At 38.7% G+C, this 12388-nt stretch overlaps 1 protein-coding gene across 2 annotated transcripts in view; it reads left to right on the top strand.

Annotated features, from left to right (window-relative positions):
• Positions 1-12388, top strand: part of KCNQ5 (potassium voltage-gated channel subfamily Q member 5) — a 244582-nt gene that overhangs the window by 226165 nt on the left and 6029 nt on the right. For both annotated transcript variants that reach the window (XM_015859067.2, XM_015859068.2), the window contains 3 exons: positions 4995-5103; positions 11325-11456; positions 12243-12369. In XM_015859067.2, coding sequence (XP_015714553.1) covers positions 4995-5103; positions 11325-11456; positions 12243-12369 — 368 coding nt within the window. The remainder of the gene's footprint in view (positions 1-4994; positions 5104-11324; positions 11457-12242; positions 12370-12388) is intronic.

Below are 12388 nucleotides of genomic sequence, written 5' to 3'. Positions count from 1 at the left end.
TCTAGGCTTTAACAAGGGGCTTGTACCTCCAGCTGTCCCTTCCAATCTCAACAGTTATGGGTTGTTTGAACCTCAATTCCTATGTTGAGTTCTGGATTTCCAACATTAGTTATAAAGTATCAAAGAATCACAGAATCATAGAATGGGTTGGAAGGGACCTCAAGGATCACCCTTGAAGCTCCAACCCTCTGTCACAGGCAGGGCCGCCAACCTCCATATCTAATACTAGACCAGGCTGCCCAGGACCCCATCCAACCTGGCTTTGAACACCTCCAGGGACGGGGAATCCACAACCTCTCTGGGCAAGTATGGCTTGCTGTAACTCAGCCATCTGTGAAAATTAGGCCACCAGCTATTTTTCACTTGAAGCCATGCATGAAAATAAAAATAATTCAGGTGTTTTTTTTTCAAATCAGTGCTTTTTTGCTTTTTTTTTTTAACCAAGTTGAAGTAAGACTGTGCCGTAACGAATAATTGAGGGTCATCTGCACACTCTCGACCTTGGGCACCTATTCATATTTTGCCTTGTCTAAGAGGTGAGTACTTAACCTCAACAAAATCACTTAGATCACCCACACAAACAGCCTGAGCCATCTCCTGCAGACTCACAAGAAGGCTGAAGCACATCTGTAGGCTTTGAAAAAACTAATGAAAGGGTCTGTGTTGGGATCAATACAGTGCTGACGGTGTTGAGAGCATTACCATAGGGCTATTCATGGTGTCTGCACAGGCATTTATTAGAGTTGGACTGTTGATGTTCACATATGACAGTTCCAGAAAACAAATTAAAGACGGGAGTAGAAAATATTTCCTGTTCTGTTCAACGGGCACATAATTGCTCAAATATTACTGACATTGAGAGCACGAAGCTATGAGGGGGATCAGAACAGTGGTACAGTTTTCCCAATTATGATGAAAGGATGTTTGATACATGCAGATAATAAATCAAATCTTGCACATAACTTCTGCGCAGAGTCATATGAAACGCAGCAACATACTCGTAATTTTTTTGTTAGTGACATATAAGGTTACAGAACAGTGTAATTTTTATTCAGTTCATTTGGGATGATCATAACTGACGAGTTTGCAAGAAGAATGCATAAACACTGTGACAAACTGGGAAATATCCATATAATTTTAATGACTTTAATGCTGTTAAGGAAGAAAGGAAGAAATTAATAAGAGGCAAAGACAAGACAGTGACCCAAATAACACTGCAGACTGTAAGATATTCACAGCTGGCCAATGAGTTGTGAAACAGATACCAGTTTAAATACTTACACAGACAGACTGAAGCTTAGAATCAGAAGACATCTTAAATTGTAAAGATGGTGGTATTAGAAAAGAGGAACTGTTTCTGAGTTGTCCAACTGACTGAAAACTCTTCTTAGGTAGAATTCCAGGAGTATGTCTGAATGCTGTACTAAGAGAAATTGTCAAGGCCAGATTCTGCTGCCCAAGCAGCAGATTTGGAAGGCTTTTTACCTAGTGGTAGGGGCTTCTGGAGAAAAAGCCAAGCTGTTGCTAATCCTAGGGAGACCTGGACCATGCATGGACCCCAATAGGGAGCAGGAGACACAGCTAAAGGCTACAGAGATGGAATAAGGAGCAGGAGTGTGTAGAACTAAATGTGAGCTGGCACTGAAGGGCCTGCCTGCCCAGTTACTGGTAGGTAGGAACCTCCCTGAGAACAGGAGGCGGCACAGAGCAGGGCTTGTCAGAGGCCGTAGCTTAATACTGTCTGGGAACTGGCAGTGATTTTAACGGCTGGAGCCATTGCAGGGGCCAAGCTGGCCCCGACCTCAAGGATGAACTTGAGAGGAACAGAAGTGATACAAGAACATCTCACCTCATAACTATGTCGTACACAACATGAGCTTCAACTGGAAAAATTCATCAGAATGTGAACTTCGAGTTCAGTGGCTTTTTAAGCTGGATTTTTTTTTTTTTCTCCAGATTCTTACTATGTATTTCTCAAACCTTTTCCCAAGTCTGCTTAGTATTAAAAAGAAACGTGAATGTTTCCCATATGAATCAAATAAGGTTTATAGCTTTTCTCGAGTTTTATTGACATGTAGTACTGAGCGCCTGCTATAATAGAGGAAATTCATGACAGTGGGAATATTAGAAAGCAAAAACAAAAAAGGAAGGTGATTTATTAGGAGCAGTATCTCTTCTTAAAGCTGGCTTAAATTTATAAGAATTTTCCAGCGTCTGTTTAAAGATTTTGCTGATTTTTGTATCCACATGAGAGCAACATGAAACTCTAATTGCACCATACTGTTCTAAGAACAGTTCTGCAAAGCTATGCTGCATTAAGGAGGACCTTTTATTAATGACACTGCACTTGGCAGAGGACCCAGGAACTGTATCAGTGAGATAATCATATAGAAACATGTTTATTTTAAACTTTCAAGTTGGAGTCTCCTGTTTCACAGGGATTACATGGCTGGAGCTCTTCTGACCTTAGCAAAATTATCCCTAATTTACACTAGAGTAACTGATTTTGTTTACACCTTAGACAGCCACTGGAAATATCAGAAATGTACAGAACTCAACTTTTCATATGGAATTTAGGGATGAGCTGGGAGATTTCAGCACTGGGAGGACTGGAGAGACTAATCAGACATGACACCTAGAATCACAGAAACACCAAGGTTGGAAAAGACCTACAGGATCATCCAGTCCAACCATCCACCTATCAAAGAAAGTTAGTGTCATGATATACTCAACACCTTTGGGAATGCAGTTTAAATTCTGTGCATACCCAAAAAAACCTAATTACATAATTTATTTTAGCTAACTATAGTTTTTAGACTGAAATCTAAATATTACTTAGGCCGGAGCAGTGGAGAGACATATGTATTTTGTCTGTAAGATAAGCAATAGTAAAGCTTGTGTAAAGCCAGTTAAAAGCACTCTTAACATCACTGAAGGCTGAAGGCTTGGCTTGCAACAGTAGGAAGAAAGGTAAGATACCAGTTGTGGATGAAAACTTCATTTTTATGATGTAAAACTGAACCTTTTCAAGGTTCCATTTGATTGCACACTGAGTGTGATTGAAGACGCTATTACCTTGGCTATAAACCATCCCTGTTATGTTAAGTTGATCTGTCACAGATACATTTTTTGTTCTTTACAGTTATGGTAGATGTTCGTCATGAATATAACAGTTCAGCAACAGTCAAAAAAGGAAATATGTATTCTAGAGGCTAATGAACTAGGCACAGTAGGCTCTGCTTTGCCACAGGTACATGGCCTTAACCAAATCACTTGTTTTGTATATCCCACTTTCTGTTCAATGCTAAAAACTGTCCCATGGATGCTCTTAAGTTTGATCAGGGGTAGTTTTAGTTCATGAATCACAGAAAGCATGGAAGTGATTTGTGCTATTGTTTCCTGTCAGAACAGTGCCAACAACGAAACTACCGCAACAGAAGGTTAAGGTCTTGTGAGGAATTAAAAAATACCACAAACTTATTTTTCAGCTTCTGTCCAAAAATGTTCTTTGAACTAATGACCTTTAGATTTTAAGGACTCTTCTAATATTTTAGTGCATAACTTTTAAGGTCATATCTCATCAAAACAAATTATTGTGGCCAAATATTTAATCTGCAAAGACAATGCAGCAATAGCGGTTCCAGAAAATGCAGCCTAGTAGAATGCTGTTTATTCTAAGATAGTATTCTGATTAGATTTAAAAGATGACATGAAATTTCTGCGCGTTTCAGCATGATAAAGAATATTTTTCATCTTTAATTTACGGTCATTGTGAAAAGGGAACTTGTGAAAATGTCCTGTTTTTGTCTGATTGTGGATCAAAATTGATTACGGCGGAGTCATCTGAAATATCTAACTTGCAGTGTTTTTGAGCCTCTGTTTTAAATAATAGCATGAATATAGGTAGGGACATAAGACTGTAAAGAAATCTCCTTTGTTATTACGGAATAACGAATCCCATTCTTTTTTCTGTATTTCATACGTTATTCTTTCATTTTTCATTCTCTTCTAAGTAGAGGCACTGAGGTGTTAAAATGCTCTTACCTTCTGAAATTTTTCACCTGGGCACTTGGTCTTTATGCAGGTGATGAGAGACCGTTTGGGGAGGAAAAACACCTACCCTCAAGACAGGTTTCCTCTGTCATTCAGTATATATGTCTGACATGGACATCCTGCCTTCCTTCCTCCATTGCCATTCCTGCACACTGGGAGTTCGTAAACCATCTTGGTCCTGCATCCTCCCCTTTTTTCCTTGAGTACTGAGATACACTGAGCCCTTCTGAGATTTCTAATTGATTCACAAATGGTAACCCTGCAGGGGCGATGTTAGGAAAGAACAGAGGATCTATCTTGTTCAGGCAAAGAAATATATTAACTTGAGTGGCTGTTGCAAAAGAACACTGCAGAATCTACATGCCTATGAAGCTGAAGGGGGCAGATGATCCGTGATGAGTGCCATTCTCTATTCATTTCTGGCAAAAAGATACTTGGTTTATTTTTTACCTGTAATGGAGTATTGCATCATTGCACAGCCTTCTTAATAAATGAAACAGATCCTTTGTCTTAAAAGTTCATTTGTGGTGGTAAAAAAAAATAAAAAAATTTAAAAAAAAACAATTTAATATAACTTCAGCATCTTCTGCTTCTTTGATTTATATCTGTTAACTTACCACTTTCCCTTAAGACAGTGAATGTGATTAAAAACACTGAGACGTCAGAATGCGACATACTGAAACTCACTGTTCATTTGTATGAAAAATAACAGGGCTTTCTTCCCTTCTGAGTTTTATCATTTTCACTGGGGACTGCCCGGTCCTTCTATGACACAAGCCTAAATGCAGACAAGTACATCATACCGTTCATAAACTGATGAAGCTTTTTAATACTTGATTTGTAGCCCCTATTTTTTGCAGTATGACTGTGCAGGCAGCTAGAAAACCCTAAGGAAGACATTTTTAAATGCTTTTTGTTTGGTCTGCTCTTGTATTTTGTAGCTGACACCAGTCTTGGAACAGATGATGTTTATGATGATAAAGGGTGCCAGTGTGATGTGTCAGTAGAAGATCTCACTCCTGCTCTTAAAACTGTCATCAGAGCAATCAGGTGAGTAAAAAATACCGAGTGAATAAATATTTCAGATTTCTGTAGTTAAGACACTAAATAATCACGTGTTAATTAGTTGAAATTATTACACATTTGTGACATAACTAATGCTAATATGGTTTACTCATCGTTTCTCATCATCACTTTTTTCCATTATCAATTTTTCAGTTTCCAAAAGTATTGTGTGGTTTGGCTAAGAAAAGAAAGAGAGTAATGAGTGCTGGTTTCTAGTATATTTCCTGTAATTCAAACTATTGTATTTAATGTTGATATAGCTTTATTGAATGTATATCACTGTGCTCGGAAACGTTACTTCCTTCAAAAGTTTACATTTTTATTGCATTTCCATATTCCTGAAACTGCCATCTGGCTTTTACTGCAACTTTCTTCTCATACCAGCAGAATAATTGCATTCATTCAGTTGCCCAAAACCTTGCCTGCCACTGAAGTAAATACAACCCCAGTGATTTAAAACTAATCGTTACCTTCTTTTCCAAGAAAGTAGAAAACTACATTGAAACTTATATAATTACCAGTATTGAATGCTTATATTTAGTATTCACCCTCCAGAGACTGCCAAAGCTCTTGTACTGAATATTTTGAAGTGAAATTCCTGACAGGCAAACCTGCCACCATAAACAGTAAACTGATGAGCAAAGAGAGCTCTGTCATCCCCTCTCTGCCAGCAGCAAACCTGATGCTATGGCTGGGGGTTGCCCCCTGGGCCCTATATCACACTTGTGCTCTTCTCTAGGAAGCAGGCACCAGCCAAAGGGGGTTTCTGCAAAAAAAAAGTATGTAAAGGTGTTGTTTTCCTAAAGGGGGATTCTTCTCCCAGTGCTGTAGGAATGAATTCAAGCTCTTTATCAAATAATTTATAGGATGGGAACCTGCACAAGCTGCTTGTATTTCCTTCCCCTTTTTCCACTGATTGCCAGTGTAGACAGATAACTAGTAAGGCAGTTTCTAATTCTCTTCTGCAAGCCAAGGCAGCTTGACAGATCACTTGCAGATGTCTGTTCCTACCATCTTTCCAATCTGCCTGGAAATGACCTCACAGAACGTGTCAGATACCAGTTCCATGCCCACAGCCACTACAACGGGCTACTTAAATGTCACTGCTGTGAACCGTCTCTTGTCAACAGTATTTCAGCAGGTGACATAAATCCTTATATACTGTGGACATTCAGCTACAAGGCAGACCTGTTCCTTTGAATGGAAAATGCTCAAATTAGGAACAGTCAGCATATGTTTTTGCTCTGGTGCCAAAGATGCTTGTTTGGGATGTTGCATTTTAAACAGGCTAGTTGAATCCTGGCTCCAAGCACACCTTGCCACTGTTACCTGTACTGGCAGGTGATACTAATGGCCATCTCATTCTAACTACTGTCCAAATTCTTTAAGACTTGATATTTTAGTGCTAGCTGAATTGATAGGGCTTATTTTTAAGGGCACCGCTGAGTTGTTTTCCATGCATCACCTGCATCTTTTCACAAAATCTCAGAATAACTGAGGTTGGCAGAGACCTCTGGGTCCATCTGGTTCAAGTTCTGCTCAGGCAGGGACGCCCAAAGCAGATTGTTCATACTCTTGGTAGTTATCAGCTCTAATGGAATTCAAAGGTCATCGCTGGCCAACTTCCTCCACAGGGTCATCTAAAGAAATCTTCTAAAAATATCAAAGATGCAACAGTCTCATTGTTTCAGACATGCACTATTCAGCTTACTAAGGAACAACTCACTTCATCAATGAAGCTGAGAATGCTTTTGCATTTCCACTTGATATCAGTTGGCTAAGAATCTGTTCCATTTCTCCCTGCAAATGTTAGTATATCACCATATTGTAAACATCATATACATCTTTCTTCAGTTATTACTTATGACATCTTTATGTGAGGTATTTAAAAGCATAATATGCAATGATCTTCGGACTTTTGTTAAATGCTGTACCTTAACCTCCCAAATTCAAGAGACTGATAATTCAGTTCGTCAGATAGCTGATACTCCTCTTTCTTATTATTCAGAGTGTCTGTTACCTGACTACACTGGGATCTATGCAAACATCTGAAGAAGGATCTGAGACACTACATAGTAACTGTAGAATTTCAAGATGATAGCATCTGTCCATATGGAAACTTTGTCCCTCATTTTGAAGTTTGTTTTTAGCATCGGCTTTGAATTGCAAAGGAACAGGGGAGGGTGGAAGCTTTCCTTTCACGCTGGCATACAGGAGCAGATGAGGACAGAAGGTACTTGAATAGCTTCAATCAATAGGATACAAAAGACCTTAACAACACACAGCAGAATCCATTCCGGCTCCATCATCTTCAGAAAACAGGACTCCCAGGCAGTCCTACTGAAGACCTGCCCATAACCTTTCAAGCTGCCCACCTCCTTTCATAGGTGCCCAGCTGAGCCTTCCCTGTCCAGATTTTGTGCCACCCCTTCCATCCCCTTTCCTCCAAACTCTCTGTTTGCCTCCAACCAGAGACAGTAAGGAAAGTAAGGAAAAACTGCTCTGTGCATTTGCAAATGTTAGAGGAGTAGTGTGGAGAGATGCATCTAACTCCAGGCCAGCAAGAGTCCTGCTCCCTGCAGATACAAGCTGGCCTCCAAGAGCAGCTCACAAAAGCAGTTCTTGCTAGCTAGCTTCTGTGTCAGCAGGTTTTGTTGCACTAATCAACTGGCTGAAGCCTTGCTGTGAACAAAAAGCTGTTCATATCCTGCAGTCAGAGCTGCTGGAGACTCAGCTCTTACTGTTAGTTCACAATTAGTTCACAAGTATAGAAGAGAGACTAAGATAATTTGTTTCCATATATGGTAAAATCTGATCATTTTTCATAGCATAAGGCACTAAGATCTGTAATACAGAACACCAGAAATTATGACATTATTGTATTATTTATGAAACACAAAACTAGAAAGAATAAATAAATAGGCAGTAGGGAATAACTGCAAGGGCAGGAAGAGGAACTTGTTGACCTGAGAGGTCTTTTCTCTCTTTAACGGTAGTGATTGCACGGATGTATTTTCATTTATTGTTAATAGGAAATAATAATATATTTAGCTAAATATAATGAAACATGAGAATTCCTGAGCTGATAAGCTGTGCAGCTGAATGAATAGTCATACATATTTAATAGTCAAAGAAGGAAAATATGATTTTCCATGTATCTAGGGTCTTGGAAATGTTTCTGCTACCCCTAAAAAAAGTCCTTATGAATTGGTTACATGTTGTTGTTTCAGAATCCTCTGCTTCTTTTCGGTCCCAATGCTTTGTGTATTTTCTGCACAGATGTGGTTCAGGGTTTCAGCAAGGGCCATTGTTGAGTCTTTGGGTATTACAGCATTGAGCTCAGGAGAAAGCAATGTCTTTGGCTCCTAGGCAATGGGTTAGTACAAGTTAAGGCTCCAGAGAGGAGACAGTATTGACCCAGAAGACACATAGTGAGTCTAACTCTTCACCACCTTTGACTATTTTATCTTCTCTGTATTGGATCCAAATATCTCCTTCATGTTGCAGTTTAAAGTTTTCTAGCAAGCTAAGGATAGTGGGATGGAAGAATTGGCACAGCCAAACAGTGTGTAGCTGTTTTCCTGATGTAGAGAATGAGCAAACTGTAGGTACTTCATCTAGACACAGGCAGAATGACCTACCCAAATTTAATCCTTATGGCAAGACCTGTGTATGAGTTTGCCTGAAATCCCAGTGCAGTGATGCCCCATTTCTTCCTGACACGGTGGCAATGCTGACAGGATACAGGCTCAAGAAACAGCATGCATATATGGCAGGGCTTCAGGGATGGTTAGAGATGTTATGACTGGGTGCCCGTCTCAGTGCACTTGATGGTAAGTATAATACCTTTCAATGATGCAAGGGGTGACATGAAAGGAAAAGAAAACGCAACAAATGCAAGGAAACATATGCAAATTGCAAATCCAGAAAGCACTGTAATTCTGTCAGTGATGCCAATCATGAAGGTCCAACAAAAATTGGTATTCTAGCAATTAACAGGATGTGTTGGTCTAACTCAACACAAAAGAATCTTTTCTCTTTCTGGATGCATCGTTGGAAAAGGCTATAATTTATGGCTAATTCTCACCAGAAAAACAGTGGTACTGATGGCCATGACAGGTTTATAGAACACCGTTTATAGAACATTATATTTGAGTTAAGAAACAACACATTCCACCATGTGATCATACGGTGACTTAAAAATAGGAACAACGTCTTAAAAAACGGTGATATGTGCACAGCTTTGTTCTCCTGGGTTCATTCTTACTTTAAAGTACTGCTGTAAGGTCCGTGCTAGCAGTTAGGGAATGCCAATAGCGACTCGATTCATTTCTGACGAATCTTTTTTGCCCCCGTGTGGTGTAACCAGAAAAGACACACCATGCTCTATATTCTGATTGCTTTCTCTGTCCCAGCTGTTTGTAGGCTAGAGAATAATTTTTTGCTCATATTCCCTTTTATTTGTACAGGTAGGTTGCCCACTTTCATTTTTACCACACACCAGAGTAGGCCCCTTTTTAGTTCCAGAAGCACAAATGAAGGAAGCTTGAAAGCTTTTTATTCTCAATTCAACTGCTATTCTTGAATACGCTCAGTATAGTTGTAATAATTTTTCCAAATGGGTGTTCAAACCTATCAAGCTCAATTAGATAGTTATTTCTAGATACTGGAAGACATTTGAGCTTTGTAAGTTGAGAGTAAATAACTATGGAGAATCAACTGAATTTAATAACCACAGAGCAGTTGCTAGGCTCCATTGCTGAAAGAGTTCATGTTTTATGTTTCTTAATTAACTCACAGGCTTTTAAAGTGCCAGCTTTGTATAAGCTTTTATAAGCTTTTTATTTGTTTTTTGCTTTTTTTTCCCCCCATAGTTTATGTAAAATTGTGTGTTTGTGAAGCAAAAAGAAGTAAGCAACGAGGGTCTGTTCTAAACCCTGCTGAAGTTAATTTAGATGGCATCACATGAGCAAATACCTAAACCAGAAACAGCATAGTTACAACTTACCATGCTGCTTCTGGGGGACTGTATTTGATTTCTTAATCTTTATAACCAAAAAGATGCTACATACCTGCAAAGCGGTGATGAAGGTTTTTGTGTGCATTGATTAAGATTAATAAAAAACAGTCTTCTGCCTCTTTCCTTGTAAAATTGCAGTTCTGATATATTACATTTTCTTCACTTATTCCATTAATTCACCGTCTCTGCTTTTCTAAGAGTTTTGTATTTTTTGCTTTTATCAAAGAGTATGAGGTAAAAAATGGTGACCATCTAAACTGAGAGAATAATAACAAAATAACAATACTTTCCTGTGTGTCAACTACATCCTTTGTGCTTGGTAACCTGAATAAAGAACTAGATTGAAGGAGACTGTGCTGCCACACTGTTACGAACAGAGCACCCTGCCATCATCTGACAGCTAAAAGGAAAAAAAAATCCATATCCCACCTTCAGAGACTTTCAGATGACAAAAGACACCAAATTCTATTAGTCTGTAAAACTATCTCGCATTGGAAAAAAGGAAAATGCATCATCATCTGATATATTTAAAACTTGGTGGAGATCAGTCCTGAACTGTCAAGGTGATGAACTACTCTTAACAGGCCTTTTCCATTTTAATTTCTGTAATCGGAATCATATTTCAAGCTTTGTGGTAGTGGCAAGCAATCTCATTTTAACTGGCAGTTACCAGGATGGGAAATAACCTGAGTGTTGTCAGAAAAGGCTGGTATTTGGAAGCACATTTGTGTATAATACTGAAATGAATAGAGGATCGCTGTAAGTTAATAATCTGACTCTATGTATCATAACATCTGACCTAACTATACAAAGTAGGGTTTTCCCGACTTTCCGCTAAAACACTACTACAGGACAGTGTTTGTTTTTTTAATTGTTTTTTATTATTCTCTTACAGCGACTGAATGCACATCATAATAAACCCTGTCATCTGCTCACTGGCATTTGCTTTCCAAATGTGTTGTTTCTGTTCTTTCATATTTGCGATATAATAATCATGCTTCTCATGCCATAAAGAGCAGCTCAGTGGGCATCCCATTTCCATAAAAGCAACACAGAAAACTGCAAAGCTGTACTGAGAACATCTTAAATGTAAAAAGAAATCATCTGACAATATTTTGACAGTAGAAAATATTGCACTGCTTTATAACCACTTTGAAAGTTAATCTGTGAAATGCTTCTTCCCCAGAATTATGAAATTTCATGTTGCAAAGAGGAAGTTTAAGGAAACTCTTCGCCCGTATGATGTGAAAGATGTCATTGAACAGTATTCAGCGGGTCATCTAGACATGTTGTGCAGGATCAAGAGTCTTCAGTCACGGTAGGAAAACAGTAATTTCTGCTCTTAATAAGCACCTTGTATCATTTTCTGTATAATGAATATGGATAGTATTTAACATGTCTGTGTTATATTTGGGTACAAATTGCCCATCCATGCTACAGCCCAGATACTAAACTGTGTGCAAAGCGTATCTAATTTTCCCACAGAAAATAAAAGCCTGAACAATGGAAAAGGTTATCCTTTATCTGAAACGTTCATTCATAAACAAGGAGCATATGCTGTCAGAAGGATTATGTCAACTTCCCTTCTCCACAGACATTCTCTTTTCACATTAAAGAAACTGGGGACTGCATATTAGTATAGGATCAGAGAAATCATGTTCTCAGTTCCCAGCAGTAATAAAATGACTGTTGCATTGTCTGTTCCCCAGCAATTTCAGAATCACAGAATTATCAAGGTTGGAAAAGACCTAGAAGATCATCCAGTCCAACCATTACCAATACTTCCCAGCTAAATCATATCCCTCAACACAACATTCAAACTTTTCTTGAACAGCTCCGGCTCTCCCAGTTGATGGCTAATTTCTAGTCCCCAGTTAGCGCTGACACAGAAAAGCTGTCTGTAAGATTATGTTAAAATGCTCCAAAATCTCTCTCTTTTTTTTTTTTTTCCCTATAATTTTCTAAATTATATAATTGAGTCTAGTTTCTTTCTCGGGTGCTCTTCTGAAGTACCATCATTTTAATCCTTAATGTCTGGATAAAGCAAACATTTCCACACTGCACCATTTTCAGGAACCACAGCAGCTTTTAATTTCTCTTACAGTGTTGACCAAATTCTTGGGAAAGGACAAATCACTGCGGATAAAAGAAGCAGAGAAAAGAATACAGCAGAGAATGAGACAACCGATGACCTCAGCATGTTAGGACGTGTAGTCAAGGTGGAGAAACAGGTAGAGTGATCATCTGTGA

The sequence above is a fragment of the Coturnix japonica genome, chromosome 3, assembly GCF_001577835.2.
Source record: "Coturnix japonica isolate 7356 chromosome 3, Coturnix japonica 2.1, whole genome shotgun sequence".
Classification (NCBI taxonomy): Eukaryota; Metazoa; Chordata; class Aves; order Galliformes; family Phasianidae; genus Coturnix; species Coturnix japonica.
The sequence above is the reverse complement of the archived record's forward strand: the minus strand, read 5'-3'. Positions and strand labels throughout refer to the sequence as shown.